Source organism: Mastacembelus armatus, chromosome 3, assembly GCF_900324485.2.
Source record: "Mastacembelus armatus chromosome 3, fMasArm1.2, whole genome shotgun sequence".
NCBI classification, from domain to species: Eukaryota; Metazoa; Chordata; class Actinopteri; order Synbranchiformes; family Mastacembelidae; genus Mastacembelus; species Mastacembelus armatus.
The window spans coordinates 16970249-16988735 of NC_046635.1; the positions used below are offsets into that span (position 1 = coordinate 16970249).

General features: G+C 40.2%; 1 protein-coding gene across 1 annotated transcript in view; it reads right to left on the minus strand.

Annotated features, from left to right (window-relative positions):
• Positions 1-1787: 1787 nt before the first annotated feature.
• The window catches only part of kif26ba (kinesin family member 26Ba), a 111422-nt gene continuing 94722 nt past the window's right edge, over positions 1788-18487 (minus strand). The window contains exons 12-28 of the mRNA XM_026293072.1: positions 15538-15709; positions 14476-14805; positions 14218-14388; positions 13267-13390; positions 11489-11747; positions 11294-11395; positions 11022-11149; positions 10054-10233; positions 9580-9896; positions 8733-9408; positions 7731-8650; positions 7277-7509; positions 6805-6954; positions 6486-6700; positions 4335-4600; positions 3221-3371; positions 1788-2627 (exon numbers count right to left, since the gene is read on the minus strand). Coding sequence (XP_026148857.1) covers positions 2479-2627; positions 3221-3371; positions 4335-4600; positions 6486-6700; positions 6805-6954; positions 7277-7509; positions 7731-8650; positions 8733-9408; positions 9580-9896; positions 10054-10233; positions 11022-11149; positions 11294-11395; positions 11489-11747; positions 13267-13390; positions 14218-14388; positions 14476-14805; positions 15538-15709 — 4543 coding nt within the window. The 3' untranslated portion in view covers positions 1788-2478. The remainder of the gene's footprint in view (positions 2628-3220; positions 3372-4334; positions 4601-6485; positions 6701-6804; positions 6955-7276; positions 7510-7730; positions 8651-8732; positions 9409-9579; positions 9897-10053; positions 10234-11021; positions 11150-11293; positions 11396-11488; positions 11748-13266; positions 13391-14217; positions 14389-14475; positions 14806-15537; positions 15710-18487) is intronic.

Sequence of the window (18487 nt, forward strand, 5' to 3'; positions counted from 1 at the left end):
TATTTCATTAACTGAAATTTCTTGTACTGGAATCACTGAACTGCCCCTGGATGTGAATGTTTTAGGAAACCCAAGCTCATGAAAGTCCCTGCAAGGAACAACAGGAGTAAATTAAATCAACTAAAAAATATATTAAATAAAGATGAATGCATATATGTGTACAGTATATATATTTATATATGGCATGGGCTCAGTAAAATATGTACAATTATTTTCTTTTTTTAAATGCATAGTAACTCTTGTAAGATCATAAGGTGTAAATAAATAAGAGCACTCTCTCCTAAGTTCAAATAAATAAAATATTAATTCATGACTGGCATGATGTTCTGGGAGATAAAAAGAGGTGGTCAGAGCTATCACAGGCCGGTGAAAACACGTCTAGGGTAATTTCCCACTAGATTATTTGATGGTTGTGACTGAAGGAGTGCACCACATGAAATTAATGGCTGGTGTGTCTTTACACTAGCCATGAGGGAATGTAAAACCATAAACATTTAAAGACATTCTTCTTTCTGTGTCCATTTGGAAACATAAGTGAACTGATGTTCACATTTAGCACAATGATTTTGAGAAATACAACTAATATCACAGCATTTCCAGTCCTGTGAAGTCTGCTCCTTCTTTTACCTCGCTGACAATGAAAATCTCCCAGAATGCTCACTGCTTTCAGGACAGAAGGCATTCAGAGGAGAGGGTGGTGATGTTGAGAACAGACTTGATGACAGCAACGTACTGTAGAAGAAGCATTTGAAGGGTATTGTTCAGTACTTCAGAGGGAAACAGGTTCTTTCATATATTTATATTTGTACAAACATTTAGATCATAAACATCTCAAGCACCAAAGATAATAATATTAACAAATTGTAAGTCTTGTTATCCATCCAAAAAAAATGGAACCAGGCAGAGATCAGCCTAATTAGGTCATCAGCTTTTGCATTCTTAAATTTTGTTTTAAAAAAATATGTAATCATGGTCATTTCCAGTCTAACGTCACTACTTTTTTCGATTAATGCATGCCTTAAAGAAATTTGAATACTGTATATCAGTAACATATCCTGTACCTGTGTCCTTATTGATAAGTTATTCTTAAACATCTAATAAATATTTTTATTAACATCACTCTCTTACATTGGTCTCTACATGGTCCCATTGCGCTCAAATAAAAAAGGATACCTTATTATAAAAGACACATTGACAAATCATTTTCTTTTAGAATAGAGGAGAACAACACAGATACAAATAACAGACAGTCCACCTGTCAGACAGAGAGTCAGAGTCATTCCGCTCTTGTGTGACTCAGACGTTTCATTGTTTGTGAACATGAAAAAGCCATCACATCTGTAACAAGGGAGTACACAGGAAATATTTCCAAAATTCAGATGTGCACTGTTTGCAAGCAAAGTGAGGGCAAAAACAACACCACAGGAAACTAGAGTTAATGCTTTTTTACTTAGTTTAAACACATATATGTGTCCTGGTAAAATCATGTATGTAAATTCAGTTTTGCTCCTTGCAACATTTCAGATGTTTTAAAAAGACTTGGTTTCAGTCTTCATATTCCTTTAGGTCTTCTTTGTTATTAGAGATCCAAACAGAAAACAAAAATATGGTCTTTCACCAGGGTACTAAATTAAAAGATAAAAAAAGTAAAAACTAATTTAAAAGTAATATTAGTTTGTTTATGAGACGAACAGTGACCCACAGTAAAACACAACATTTAGTAATGGATATAAGTATAGATTTTCCAAAGACACTGATCTTCTGTGTTTTTTCTATGCTAGCACCAAACTTACTTCATGTACACAAATTCAGAGAAAAAGAATTGGTCTTGGTATTGTTTCAATGTTCACAAGGCACTTATCTAAATAATTTCTTTGCCCTTCTCTTGGACAGTCTTTTTTATCAACTGTACAACAATACCAGGCCTTTCTGAGTCAGCACTCTATTTATAGCCAGTGGCTCTCAAAGGTCCTTCTTCTCTTCTCAATCTCCTCTTCTTTATCTTTCTCCATTGAAAGATTTTTCAGCAGCCACATATTCAGTTCTCTGGAAAAATGTGGTCACTTGATTATGTTTGACGTTTCAAGCTCAACCATTTGTCTGTCCCTTTGAGCAGCTATATTTATCTGATTCAAAGTAGCCTAGTCATTAAATGGTGTTCATTTTTTGTATGTGAAGGTGTTTCCAAGCCCCAACACAAAGATTTTGTCCATTGGCCTGTTAGCTGTATATATTTTACATTTCTTTAATCCATCAATTTCTCCATCCATCTGTCCTTATGCCAACTTACGTCTGGAGATATAAGATAGATCAATTGAGCAGTCCATCCCTGTACCCCTCCTTCCATCTGTACAGTCATCCAGTGAAATGTTTTTCGCTAATCAGGTCATGAAAGTTCTACATGTCTACTAGGGAACAGCTGCGTGTGTTCCTCTCCAACCTTTCCTTCCCCCTCTCTCTCTGTCTCCATGTCTCTGTCTACCGATGCCTTGAGGACACATCAAAGCAGGTGATCATCATGAGATGGGCTTTGCAGAAGTTGACTCTAGTCTCCAGTTTGTCTGTCACTGTCTCCAGGGCTTCCAGATACTCCAGTGAATCCACCTCATAGGCCTGCTGTAGCTCAACTGGATATGGACAGACAAGCAGACAAAAAGTCTCAAATTGTTAAAACACTGTTGTCTGTATGTAAAAATTAAATTAGAGTATTGTTTTTGCAGCCGAAATCTGAAGAAGCCTATTCCTCTGCATTACAGACAATTGTTGTTGTCCAAAAACACATCATTAAGTAGCACTAGTATGCTGAATTACCTTTACTTTGCTTAGTAACTTAGTAATATTCGCTAGAGCATCAAACACGTATCAATCCACAGTTGAACATTGTTCTCTATCACACTGCGTCTATTTGAGTAATGTTTGCTAAAAACTATGGTGCCCAGATTTTTTTGGAAATTACTGAACCTGAGAGTTATGTCTTAGGAAGGAACCAACAGGAAGGAACAAACAGTGTAGTGAAGTCAGAGACCATCGAGACAGATAAATGAAGGAATTGTAACATATACTGTATATATTATCCAGAAGTGAAGCCTGGTAATTGGATTTGACTGCCATTACACTCAGAATACATAACATGCTCTTGAATATAAACAAATTGTCAAAACATTGAGACAAATATGCATGTTAACTTGTAATGCTTTTCTTTCTCACTTCCTACACTTACACTCTGTGGTCCACTTGTGTGGCTCCAACATCAGGTACTGTTTGGTTTGCTCCAGTTCTTTCTTCAGACACTGGTACTTGGCTCTGATTTCACTGATTCGCTGCTGGCGGTGCTCAAACAGACGAAGCTTGGCACTGACACACACCACTTCCTGATTGAGCGAGAGAGAGAGAGAAAGACAGAGAGAGCAGGCAGATATGGATTTTATTCACCATTATTTATCCAGAGAAATGTGCTGTGAAACACATGTGGCCCTGCTTCAGCAGCAGCCTGTTTAACATTCACAGTTACATACATTCACACCTCAGTGTGACCGCAGTTGAAAACTTTCAGAGCATGAGCTCCCTCACTGGAACAGTGAGGGGTTAAATAGTTCTCTTATGGATGCTGCAGGAAAAATCTATTACTTCATGCTTTTCTCTCCATCTCTCATTCTCAAAGCTCACAGTGCTCCCTTTTCTGAATACATAAGGGTTTGAGAGTATGATTCCAAAAATCCTGCACCATCATTTGCAACAATTTTAGTTTTGCAGTAGCACTCTGTATTTTGTATTCATAATTTATAAAAGGATACTTCAGAAGCTACACAAAGAGGAATATAATGTAGATTTATTTAAATCATCATTATTTAAACTGAACATAATGCTAATGTTGATTCATTCATTTTCTGAATTTTTTTTTTCTTGTACTTATAAAACACATTAGTTCTTCTAAAGTCCAGTAATTTCCTCATGCAGCACTGTCCAACATAACAATATATTGCTTTATACTGTGTTCCTAAGTTATTAATTCATTAAAACAGTTTCATTGACATCAAGTGCAATATGCATTGTGGTCCCTGGGCCTGCCTTTTTGCTATTTTGCTTTCCATCTACAAATCTCTCCTGAAATTAGTCTTTATTTCCCCTCCCCCTACCACCATACTGTATAATATCATCACACACTGTATTATTTCTTTAACCGTTTTATGTGTTTTTGTTCATTTGTCTCATTTCCAGTTACTCTCCTCCACACTATTTTTCTCCATCCTCTGAATTTTGGGAAGTGATTATTTTCACATCTAGTTTGGCTATACGACCTCCTCTCACCCACACTCACGCCCCGCCTCTCTCACCTTGCTCCCTCTTTTGTCCCTCCTCTTCTGTAGTCGCTCAACATCATCTATTTCATACACCTTGATCTCAAAGGTTTCTGATGTTGCTGTTGTACCCCAGAGGTTGGAGGGAGCTGGGGGCCCCAGTGGCCCATCTACCCAGCATGCACCTGGGCTAGAGGAAGAGGAAGAAGAGGAAGTAATGGCCTGTTTGGAGGTGCGGTGAGATGGTGAGGAGGCGGAAGAGTCCAAGGTTAGTGCTGGTATTAGGCGACGACGCTGGAGGCCTGAAAGAACACACAGAATGAAGATAAATAAAAAGTGTGACACACTATCATTTTTTACAAAATATCTGCAGATGTAGAGATGCTGTATACTGTAGCCTTTAACTGAGACAACAATGAATTTTTTCTTTATGCTCAGTACCTATTGTAGCAGTGATATATAGCACATTTTTAAAAATTACATGAAAGAGTTATATCTTTGACAAGCATGGGATTATAGTCAGTTGTACATTTTATTTGTGACAAAAAACTTGCAACTCCTGTTGCCTGTACATCAGCAGTAGCATGGCTTAGCTTGACAGTCACTTAGCTTTAATTGTTACTAATATACAACATTACTTGAACAACTAAGAAAATAGTCTGCCAAATAACTGGCAGAATAAAGTTTCTTTACTGGAAAATACTACAGCCGCATTCATACAGTATATACAATATAACTTAAGTGTCCTATTGCTTAGTAGGGAATCCGAACTTGTTTACTATTTATAGTGTGCTTTGAATCAGAATAAGTGTCCTACAGGGGAAACGATGACAAGAATATAAAGGCAGCATTTCTGTCATCTGAGGAAAGACATCATGGGTGAGAGAGAGAGGGAAATAGATAAATCACTGGAGAGATGGAGAAAGGAAAAGACAGTGAGTATAGTGAGTGACTGAAAAAGGACAGAAAAACAAGAGTGTGAAAGAAGGTAACTAGTTTAGTTTCTGTTTATACTGCTCATAGATATGAGCAGTAGATCACTCTGTATGTCGAATTTGCCCACATACACATTCATAGATGCACACGCATACACACTTTGCATAGAAGTTCCCAGCCACTTTGACAGGAATGTAACTTATCAAATTCAGACAGAAAAGGTATGTGTGTGAGAGGGAGAGATAGAGGTAGAAAAAAGTAGGGATTTTAATAAGACTAGAGCTGTCTTTTGGTCTCAGTGCAGCACAGAAAGGCCAAGGAGAGACATATGTATTTCATTACGTAGCATGAAGCAGCATGTAAGGGGACAGAGGAAGACAAAGGGTCTGCAGGAAGGTGAATAACGAGGGCTGTATGAGAGTAACAAGTAATGAGAGAAATATGTAAGGTGGATAAATGAAAAAAAATGACAGAAAGAGACATGGAAGAAAAATTAAGAGAGAGCTAGTGAATCCAATCAAATTGAAATCAAGCACAAAAAGAGACTCAGCTGTTGATGTGATTAACATTTTGGTTACACATATCTTTGCACATTGCTTCAGTGTATGGCACATATGTCCTTTCTTCCTCTTATTATTCATATTTTGTCTGCCTGAACTTGATATCAGTGATCACTGGTTCAAGTGAAATGTGAGTAAATCCAGACTTTATCTGTATGGCAGATAAAGATAGGAGCTGAGGTTGCATCCTACACACATGGATGGAAAGCAATATTTCAATTTCAATCAATAATCAGAGCACAGCAGGATGTGCTGCCTCTGTCCAATCTAGTATAATGCACAGAGGATTATAACTTGGTGGTCAGGCTCTGTGTAGTGTTCTGGTGAATATATATTTATTACAGCTCACACCAGCAGATTTCCTTTACCATTTCACAGATGGGTGGTCAGGGTCACCTTTCCGACCTGTACCTTCTGCAACCACAGCTTTATTCACTTTTCCCTTTCTTATTGTGCTTTTTTTCTCACCAGTGTTTTCTTCATGTAGAGATCCCTGACTGTCACATTCTGTCATGCTTAAAGAACTAGCCGTATGTGCATTTGTCAAGTGTGTACAATTTTATGCCTAACTTGTTTTGTTATATTTGAATACAGGTACAATATGCTGCAGCTCTGCTGATTAAGGCAAATGACATAAAGTTAAATAATAACAATAGTATATTATGCTGATTTCCTGAAAAGTTTTCTTGACCTGTGTTGCTCCTGCTCTTCTTGCTGCTCTTAGTGCTCCGTCTAGAGGAGGTGGTGGCTGAGCTGTGTTCACTAAGGGAGTCCTGAGCAGAGGAGGTACTTCCTGTGTTCTCGCTGCTGTCTCTCAACATGCTCTCATACCCACTGCTGCCTCCACTGTGGTAAAACAAGGCTGTCTTCCCCATGGCCGGGGGGAGCTCACCACTCAGTACACTGCTGTTAGAAGCAAAATTAGATCATAGTTAAAAGTAGAATCAAAAAATAAAATCACCAAAATCAATTTTAAATGTTTTAATTTCTTACTGAACTTTACGTTATACCTGTTGTCACTGGCATGTCCGCTGCTGCAGCGATGTGGTTTTCTTGGAGCAGTGATCTTGCTGTATGGAGAGGGAAGCGTTTGAACAACTGCTGTCCCCTCCTCTCCTGGTTCACCTCCTCCACCACCTCCTGCTCCAGCTCCCCAGCCACTAAGAACAGGAAAATTGGAAGAGACAGGAAGCACTGTTGTAATACCATTTTTGAAACCTGTTACTTTTTAGGTAATAGGGCAGAGAAAACAAAACTCCCTGATGGAAGTTGATCCACACACACACACACACACACACACACACACACACACACACACACAAAACACACCTTTTGAAATCATTGGATCAGCACTGTTAATGGTAATATTCTAACGTAACATATGAATGATGTCTACTGTCTAGAAACTATTACTTGCGCATATATTAGGATGTCCTAATTAATGTTTAAAATGTAACATTTAGTCAAGTAATATAGACCAACCCTGCCCCTCCAGCTCCCCTTTCCTCTCCAGAATCTGTGCATCCTTCCTGGGTTTGACTCCTGGATCGAGAACCTGCACTTCCCTGGAGGAGCTCTGAGATTCGTCCATTGACAGCCCGGAGAGGCAGCTTTGCAGCCAGGCTCCCTCCTCGACTGCGACTCAGAGACTGGGTAGAACAGGATCCAAGAGAAGGTCCCTGTTGCTGCAGGGGGCCTTGGACTGAGCACTGGGGCTGATGTAACAGGTACATATGTTAGAGTACTTGCATCAAGTTATTGATAAATATGATCTGTGTTTCTTTTTGTGTATAATAACACTGCACAAAGAGGCATTTCTCAGACTGGTTGGTAATGCTATTTACATAGTTCATGGTTTTGTCTGTTTAGCTTAGTCATGAAGTTTGCAGATGTTAAAATGTGTGAAAGTATATTCATGGTGAAGTAGCATACTTGCCTTTCCAGTAGGAGGAAGGCTGGAGCTGCGGCTGGTAGCTGGGCTTAAAGACTTGGTAGAGAAGCTCAGCATCTTGGTGCTGGAGGCTGACAGACTCCTGGCCTTGGGACTACTGGTCATAAGCAGCTTACTGACTGCTGAGATCTTTGATTGGCTGCTGGTTTTGGCTGGTGACTGGGGAGCGCTGATTGGGCTGCGATTGGTATTGAAAGTGGGGCTGGTGGTGTTTCCAGTAGGACAACATACAGATCCAGTGCGGGTGAGGCTGCGTCCTGATCGTGGCATGGTGCTGTCCCCCCTCATTGCTCCTGCTCCCCCTCTCAGGCTCTCACCTCTTTCTAGAGAGAAGAATTCATAATGGTGGGAACCACTGTGGGAACTGGGGACCCGACCCAAAGAGTTGGTTCTGTTTGCAAGCTGTTCCAACTTGGCACTGAAAAGTCTACTACTGTCAATGCTGGAGCCACGTTGTCTGGTCCCAAATCCAGATATCCCTGCATCATCTGCCGAGCAGCCCAGTAGTGAGATGGATTGGTGGAGAGGGCTGGCTGCCCTGTTGCGCTGGTCAAGGCTGGACTTTCGTTCTGGTGGGAGAGGTGGGATTCCCCCCTTCTTGTTGGAGAAAAAGTATTGTTTTCCAGTTGACCCCTGGCGGTTAAGTGTTGCTCGGGGACTGCAGGGAGTTGAAGTGGTCACACTAAGTTTGCTGTAATCGATTACATTATCTAAGCCGTCATGGCGGTTGAGACGATGCCAGCCACGGGGAAGACTGGCAGTACGATGGCTGTCTGGGCTGTAGCTACTAGTAAGGCACTCTCCTCCAACAACAGTGACCATCTCACAACCATCCACCACTCTCTTAAAGGAATCTGGAGATAGCACAGCCTTACCACCTGAACTACAGCTGCCATGATCAATACCTGGTAAAAGTCAAAGAAAGAACAAGGATTTAATTGAGGAAGCCGGTAAATCTTTTACTTTTGACATTTAATTCTTTCTCACCATCCGTTGAGGAGCTCCAGTGGTCGCTGCTCCCAGCTCGAGCCATCTCCCCAGAATGGTTCTTTAAGTGCACTGGCTCTCGCTTCTCTGATTTCTCTGCCACCTCCATGCCACGCTTCAACCAGGGGTCTTCAAAGCTCATCTCGCTGGAAATAGAAGCTAAAAGTGGTGCATTAAATTTGCCTGTGTCTTTGATTAGGCTTGTCTTAGTAGGTGAGCAGAGGATGGTGTAATCCTGAATCATTAGGGGCTTAACAGCCACACATGGGTGAACACTAATGGTGCTCTTGAAAGGACCAGGTCCAGGTCCTGCCAGAATTTGATGGTTAGTTTTCGCCATAGTGGGAGGCAGAGGCAGTTTTCTCAACCTGTCTTTGGTGGGAGTTCCCATTTCACTCCCATTTTCTGCAAGCACAAGCTCTTCTTCCAGATTCCCTCTTGTGGGGCTCCTGCAGCTTTCATAACCATCCAGCGCCTCAACTCCAAAGTTCTGGCTGGGTTCAAGTTCAGCCATGGCCTCCCCTTGCTGACTCTGGGACTGACTGAAGCTGTGGAGAGAATGATCAGCTTCACTGCCCATACTCAGGTCACTGATCCAGGATGAAACAGGTGAATCACAGGTAGACACCACTGTGGCTAAGGCTTCACTTTCGATCCGCAGCTTGGACATTGCCACCTGCAACAACGAACAATATTTGGGAATGACAATGCTGTCAAAAATGTATCATTATCAGAATTTAGTTGTGATGTAAATCATATCTGTCTTTTTTAGCACATCAATTTTTTGACACATTTAGACAAATATCTTAAATTATTGTAAATGCAAAGCAATTCAGTAATAACTAACCTCAGCCATAGCAACAACCTCTGTAACACCTGTGGTTGTTGCCAGACATGCAGGTATGTGATAATCCTCCACTGCTCCATTCTCACTGGAGCCACTGACGATGCTGATGGGTTGAGAGCCTGAAGCAAGAGCAGGCACAGAGCCACAGTCGCTGTTGAAGCTAATGATGCTTGTCGGACGACAGGTCAGGTCATGAGTCTCCATAAGAGCTGCAATATCAAGGTTCTCTTCACCACCAAAAGCCACTGTGTACACTAGTTCATCGTCCCCAAGGAAGAGAGGTCCAGCTGATCTTACAGATACAGATACAGCCAGTCCTGATGTTGTGAGTGCAAGAAAGAGAAAAGAGTTACCACATTTCTTGAGATACATATCTGTCATTTTCATTGTAAAGGTCTGAATATGACTCATTCGCTTATTGCTTCTTACTCGCCTTTCCTTGTGTACAAATACCTCAGTTTTCCTGAAACTCACCATCCTTGTGCATGTCCATTGGTATCGGTGGTACATCATCATCACAGAGTGTCTCAGCTGAGCCCAGGCTGGCAGACAGAGATGGAGTTGGCTCTTTGACTTGTGGGCTCAAGCCCACAGGAGAAGTCCTGGACAGCAGGGACTCTGTAGAAGAACGGCCGCTGTCTGTAGCCAAACTGTCTGCGCAATCAGAAATACACACTTGGTGTCATAATTAATTTTGTTTCCAAGTGTGCCCACTGGTGCACTGGTAATTTAGAAAACTGGCATCATGCTATGAGGCCAATTTCAAAACACTGGTTATTATGCAGATAAATAGCATTGTGCTCATATTTAAATTACTTAAGACAGTTACACAGCCCGTTGTATAAAACAGCACTAGATGTGGAATGTGTGGAAGAATGCCAATAACAGGTTGTTTATGCATTAAGACTTTAAGAGCATTGGTAGCTAATTACAACATTTTTACAACAGGAAAAAGAAAAAAAACTTAATTCATTAACTATCAATATTTTAGATTCAAAGAGAATATGAATACCATTTTCTGCCATTTGTGGCAATGATCCTGGGTTCTAAAAATTAGTAAAAATGTTTATTTTCATTCTGGTAGTATAGTTGTTTCTTCTTGATTTCTATCCAAGTGGGCGCAACATATAATGGGGGAACAAATATATGCATAGTAGATATGTATTCCAGTGTACCAATTACAATACCAGTGTATTGCTACACAACAGTTTCAAGGATTGTATGTTTAACTTTAGGAAAGAAAATCACATACACCAAGGAAGATAACACAGACAAGTTTATAATATCTGTGAAAAAAGCAAGCTTAAGAAAGGAAAATAAACAAAACACTGAATTAGAACACTTATAAAAACACATAAAAATATCATATAATTTATATGATAGATATCCAGTGTGTATTAAAGGTTTCATTGTAAAGAATAAATATATAGAAAGATGCATACTGTCTAAGGTCAGAGTGTCTGTGGCCTGGACATCCTGAGCCAGAGTGTGTGAGGACACAGTGGGCGTTGCTGGCATCACACACTTTTGGGTGTACACTTTACACCGTTGGGATGGGGAGGACGGTGGCCTGAGGAGGAATCAGATTATTTTTGTGTTCATATTTCAAGCATTAAGACATTTTGAAAATAGTTTCTGTCAAAACTGGATGAAATAAAGAGGTTCAGAGTCCAGAGAGCTTATTGCACATAGTATGTGTGTATGCATATTTTACCTGTAGTCTGAGGTTTTGGTCAAGCTGGCAATGCCAAGACGTGGTGATCCTAGTGGACGTCCCTTCCCCTCAGTGCTACTGCCCACATTCAGATTCTCACAGCTGTTTAGTAAAATAACAGAGAATACCATTTTTCAACTGATATCCAATAGATCAGATTTAGATTTTTGGGCATGCAGTACCATGTGTCCTCACCTGTCATGCAGATGGGAGCTTTTGGCCCTGTGCAAGGGTTTAGAGTTGATACTGCTGCTTGCTGAAACGCTCCTGGTACTAGTAACTATGGGGGATCCAGAACTCTGAGTTAGGCTGTGGATCATTGTCTGGGCCAGCTCTGCCTCCTCCACCACCACCTTAATCTCCTGTAGCTGCTGGTCATTTGTCCTCCTTCTGCACCCTGCTACTGCCAAGGTGACAGAGAGGTTAATGGTACCTCCTACACCACATGCAAAGCCTGGGGATGATGGGCAGGATTAGGACCCAAAGGTGAAATGCAAAAGAAACTTTTAACGTACAGTGGTGTTGGTTTGATGCTAAATTACATTTATCTACATTATTCACGTTAGCCTTTTAAATGATGTGATGGTCACAAGATGTTTGGACCCCAAGAATATTATGATACAGGTTTTTACAGTATACAGTAGAGTGCTAAATCATAAAAGAACTGTGATTTACCAGATTTTTTGGAAAGCTAATATAATTTCACTTGCCACATACAGGCCAGATTACTGCCAGACCTGTTGAATCAAGAAATCACTTAAATACAATCTGTCTGACAAAGTGAAGCACGCTAAAAGAGATCATGCTGCGATCTAAAGAAATTCAAGTACAGATGAGAAACAAAGTAATTGATGTATCAGTCTGGAAAAGGTTACAAAACCATTTCTAAGGCTTTGGGACTCCAGTGAACCTCAGTGAGAGCCATTATCCATAAATGGAAAACACAATGGTGAACCCTTCAAGTGGCTGGCCTACCGCAATTACTCCAGGAGCACAATGACGACACATCCAGGAGTTCACAAAAGAACCCAGAACAGCATCTAAAGAACTGCAGGCCTCACTTGCCTCAGTTAAGGTCAGTGTTCAAGATTCAACAATAAGAAAGAAAAAAATGAACAAAAATAAAAACACAAAGGCTCGTCTCACATTGGCTAAAAGAATATTTTGATTATCCCCAAGACTTTTGGGCAAATATTCTGTGGACTGATGAGAGAAACTTGATGAAACAAAAAACTATTTTTAAGGTATGCATCCTGCATCCATCTGGTGTAAAACTAACACAGCATTTCATAAAAAGGACATCATACCAACAGTCAAACATGATGGTGGTAGTGTGATGGTCTGGGGCTGCTTTGCAGATTCAGGACATGGACAACTTGCTATAATTGATGGTACCATGAATTCTAAGCTCTACCAGAAAATCCTGAAGGAGAATGTTCGGCCATCCGTTCATGACCTCAAGCTTGGGTTATGCAGCAGGACAAGGATCTCAAACACACTAGCAGGTCCACCTTTGAATGTCTCAAAAAAACAAAATTAAGGGTTTGGAATGGCCTAGTCAAAGTCAAGACTTAAATCCGATTGAGATGCTGTGGCATGACCTTAAACATGCCGTTCCTGCTCAAAAACCCTCTTCAACCCTCCAGTGTGGCTGAATTAAAATAATTCTGCAAAGAAGAGTGGACAAAATTCCTCCACAGTGATGTGGAAGGCTCCTTGCCAGTTATTGAAAATGCTTGATTGCAGTTGTTGCCACCATTAGGTCATTAGGCTTAGGGGGCAGTTACTTTTTCACAGGGCCGGGAAGGTTTGGACAGCTTTCTTCCCTTAATGAAATCATCATTTAAAAACTGAATTTTGTATTTAAAGTGTATGTATTTGGATTAAAATGTGTGACAAATATGAAGAAGAAGAAGAAGAAGGTCACTTTTGTAATGTATTACTGTATGTAATGAGTGAATTTCAAATTTGACCTGTTTTTGTTTCTGTATCCAGCACACGAGCAGGAGCTGAGGTTTGGATAGCTGGAGGTGGACATTGCTCTTGATTGGCACCTTGTTTGTTTGCTGGAACCTCTTCAAAGGGGAACTTAGCCACCTGAAAATATGGATAGCAGCAATGGGTGAAAAAGAGAAAACCTTAATTCTTTGACAATACCTGGGACAGTTTGATTTAATTGTTTGCAATAATTTCAGAATAATACCACATTGTTATCCAAGAGAGCCCCCATCATTGCTGGGGACTGAGAATAAACAAGATCTGCTAACAACATGAAAACCTGGAACCTGGGACAGAAAATTGTCACTTCAAAAGCAAGGTGTGAGTAAAGTGTTATGCAGCTATTTATGCATATATAGACAAAATCTTTTTTCAATTTTATAAGAGTTTTCAACTGTCAAATGAAATAACCTGTCAAATTTTGAAATTACCACCAAATACAGATCCCATCACATTAACACTAATTTTACCTTTCCTTCTCTGGTTTTCATCAAGATCTAGACTCTCTTCTCTGGTAGCTTCTGTTTTCTTATATACAGTGGGTACGGAAAGTATTCAGACCCCTTTAAATTTTTCACTCTTTGTGTCATTGCAGCCATTGAAGGAGCAGAACCATCTCAAGGAGGATCAGAAGAAATGGGCAGCATGTGAGTTAAATATGAGTGTCACTGCAAAGGGTCTGAATGCTTATGACCATGTGATATTTCAGTTTTTCTTTTTTAATAAATTTGCAAAACTTTCTACATTTCTGTTTTTTTCTGTCAAGATGGGGTGGGGTGCTGAGTGTACATTAATGAGAAATAAAATGAACTTTTTTGATTTTGTCTAATGGCCGCAATGACACAAAGAGTGAAAAATTTAAAGGGGTCTGAATACTTTCCGTACCCACTGTATTAACAACAAAAAAGACGAAAAGGACTTATCACCTCTTCACTGCCATCAATGCAGTCCAACCTCTCCTGCAGCTCAGCAAAGGTGTTACACTTCAGGCACTCAGCTCCTTCCTCTGGGACAGGAGCCAATGGCTGCCCAAGCAGTGACTGAGAGGGCTGGGACAAGGGCTGAGAGGGGCCACTGGGTTGGTCTTCTGGCTGCACCTGCAGGAGTGGAAAGTCATCTGATATTTCTTCACAATAAATATTCTGATTACTTCCGATTATCTAAATGTAAAATACTTAAATTACCTTGTTCTGGGCTCCAGGTGTGTGGTTTTGACACAGTGTTTGATGGTGCTCTGTTTTTCCTTGAAGCAATGCAGGAATAATTGGTACAAATTCTGGTGGTCCCTCATTGTCTGTCAGTTCTCTATCTGACACAGCAGCCCCATTTGGGCCCACATAGATCACTGTGTCACAAGACTGCTCGCTGCTCGAGTATTCGTCAGGGTCACTGGATAGGCGCAGCAATGGCAGGTCACCATCTCCACGATGATGGAAAGGACGCAGATGAGTCGGACGACGCATACGACCCTCCTCACAGGAGCTCTCTCCTCCAGAGGAGCTGGAGGTGTATTGCTGAGGAGAGATCAGATGATGAGCAAGGTGGAGGCAAGTATGGAGAGAGATAACACATGCTTTTTTAGTCTTTAATTGACAGCTCAGAATGCAGGAAAGATAGACGAGAGGAAAAAGGATGATTCTGGTCCAACACCCTAGCCAAGTTACCCAACCTACTTAAAGTAAGAACCTTTATATAATGTATTTCTGTTTAATATAGTTATTCCAATTTCTATAACAAACTGGTACATTTATGTCAGTAGTTAAACATTTTTTAGATCTTGCACACCCTCACAGGAACTCTTTTTCATCCACTGAACAATTCTGAAATAAATGAGCATTAGAGATGAGAGGTGAGAGATTGGTGGTGTCAGCAGAACTACAGGCACATGTGGTTTGGTAGAAAAAGGAAAGGAGATGGTAAATGCATGAGGTTTTAAAACAGCACAACGGTGTGTTATTGTAATCAACGATATCTCTACTTGTAGTTTAAAACTAAGATTTTCACATAAATTCCAGAAATACTATGCAGTGTAATTTCAAGTAGGATATGTGTGTGTTTCACTCTAAGATTGACATGGACACTGAACAGTTCAGTGTTAGACAGACATGTCCATGTCCATGTATATTAACAGTGACAAGCTGTTGTCTTTATCTTGAGGATGATTGAACCTAAAGTTTTAGTTTTATGGGATTATTAAAAGTTATCTTTCAATTTTAATGAAACATCAAGATTCGATTAAAACTCACCACAGTTACTTTAGTTTTCTTCTTTTTCATGCGGAGGACGCGAGAAGCAATCTGGATGGTGGAAAGGGTTTCTGAGAAATCTCTGGGTGAGGCAGAGATGTGAGCAATCATGGTGGTCCGGCAATTCATGTTGCCTAGCGACTCCCTTAGCAACATGGTCAGCTTGCTGTCCCTGGTAACACACACACACACACACACACACACACACACACTGCGATGTGAGTACTTAAGACATACTGGAAAAACACATAGTCATTCAAATATGTGACAAAAGCAGTCAATTTTTAGCAGATGCACACATATGTCTGACATTTGACAAAGGATTATTAATAGCTTATCTTGGTTGCAAAACAAGGAGGAGAGAATGCAATGAATCAATATAAAAATAATTAAACAACACTAAGATGATATCAATGAAACTGGAAGATTTAAAAGGCAAAAGAGGATGATTAGTATTTATGCTTATTTATTAATGCTGCAAGTGTGCTATTCCAGCCTAAGCTGGATAATGTGTACTCTAATGCTGGGAGATGACCTCACTCCCTGAGAGATTATACTAGCAGGCAGCATAGTAAAACTAGGCTGTGTGTTTAAGAAAAGACTTTCTTCTGGGTGGGCTACTGCAATCATTTGGGGTATGTGTGTGTCCTGAGGCTTTAATGCTGACGGTGAGTACAGCTCCTCTGTGGCACAATACCTTATACTGCTGTCACCCTTTTCTAAAAATGCAGGCTGAAGCTATGTCTAAGACACATATGTGTACATTCACACATACATACTTCTATTCTGACCTCCTCTTTCTTGTTGATGCTCTTCTCTTCTGTCTTCATTCTCAATTTGCTGCCTGAGGCTTTAACAAAGCTCCACTCTCTTCCTCAGTCTTTCTTCAATATTTATTCCCTGAGATTAATGTAGGAAATTGATGATTCTTGGAGTATTTATCCATCATCTATGTCCACTTATTCCTATTTAGGGTCACAGGGATCTGTTTTAGCCTATTCCAGCTCTCGTCAGGTGAAAGGCAGGGCTACACACTGGACAGGTCACCAGTCCATGACAGGGCTACACATAGATGAACAACCACACTCACACTCACTCCTATGGGCAATTTAGAACCACCAAACCTGACATACATGTTTTTGGACTGTGGGAGGAAACCAAAGTACTCTGAGAAAACCCATGCAAGCACAGGGGAGAACATGCACACTCTATACAGAAAGGGCCAAGTTTTGAACCAGGAACCTTATTGCTGTGGGGCAACAGTGCTAACCACCAAACCACCATGCTGCCCTTGCTGAGGACATTAGATAAGATTACACACATTAGCCTGTGCTAGATTTATTAAGAGTTTTATTAGGGAGATCTACTGTATATAATATGAGGCTCTTTATAAGGATGCAGCATTTACACTCTTGGAACACCAACACAGCTGCTTTTTTAAGATTTATGTATAATTAATTCAGACATTCCTGAAGGAATTTACATGCTTACATTGCTAATATTTTGAACTGCAATGGTGAAACTGAATTTTAGAGAAAAGCGTCTGTATGAGAGCGAGAGACACTGATGGAGATGGAAAGGGGCTTTACCAGGGGAAAATGTTTGGGATGATGCTGAGATACTTGAATTCTTGCACAAGCTCAGTAGTTTATTTAGTGGTGAGAGACAACTGTCTCTATTCTTGAACTGGGAAAAAACTGACTTGTAAAAAAAAAATCACTGGTTACCTAGTTACAAAACTGGAACAGGACTGTGATTATGAGAACAGGATGGCACTCTTTTGCAAAAATTTGTGAGGTTCTGGCAGACAGCCTCAGCTTTTTTTTAGTGATGAAATATATGAGGCAGTTCTTGGAGTATAGCTGAACTCAAACTTTTTTTTAGTGCTGGAAAGACTGTCATTTTTGTGGTTTGATTGTCTTCTGCTTTTTTCTAGGATGGCAACATTGCCTTGTTGTTCAAGCAGGACAATGCTGATTATGTTGTTGACCGTGCTGTAGCCTCACTGCGGGAAACTCTTGATACTGTGGACCCTCTGAAAAAGAAGTTAGTGAATCAGAGGAGATTAGCCCCATGGTACAGTTCACATATCTGTACCTTAAAGCAGGTATCACGAAGGCTGGAAAGGAAGTGGTGTTCCACAAATTTAGAAGAATTTTATCTAGCCTGGAAAAACCTATTAACATATAAAAAAAGCTCTCCGTAAAGCCAGAACTGCATACTATTCATCAGTAGAGGAAAATAGGAACAATCCCAGGTTTCTTTTCAGCACTGTAGCCAGGCTGACAAAAAGTCACAGCTCTGTTGAGCCCAGTGTTCCCTTAGCTCTCAGCAGTGATGACCTTATGAGTTTCTTTACAAATAAAATCACAACTGTTAGAGATAAAATTCATCAGATGCTTCCTATACCTGCAATAAATGAATCTTCTACTACAATAGCTCTTGAATCATCTGTAAGACCTCACTTATGTTTAGACTTTTTCTCTCCCATAGATCTCTCTCTGAATTTACATCAGTAGATGCTTCATCTAAATAATCAACATGTCTCTTAGTCCCCATTTGCTTAAAGACACCCTGTCATTAGTTGTCAGTCTTTATTAGACTTGGTAAATTTATTTCTAGTATCAGGCCACGTACCACAGCATTTTAAGACTGTAGTAATCATACCCTTACTCAAAAAGCCTAGTGTTGATCTAAGAGTCTTGACTAATTATAGACAAATATCCAACCTACCATTTATCCAACCTACCTTTTATCATTCTATTTCAGGATGTCAATAACTCAATAAAAAGCCTCCAGTTAATCCAGAATACTGCAGCCAGAATCCTGACACGAACAAGCAAGAGAGATCATATTTCTCCTATATTAGCTTCTCTTCATTGGCTCCCTGTAAAATCCAGAATAGATTACAGAATATATATCATTTTGATCACATACAAATCCCTTCATG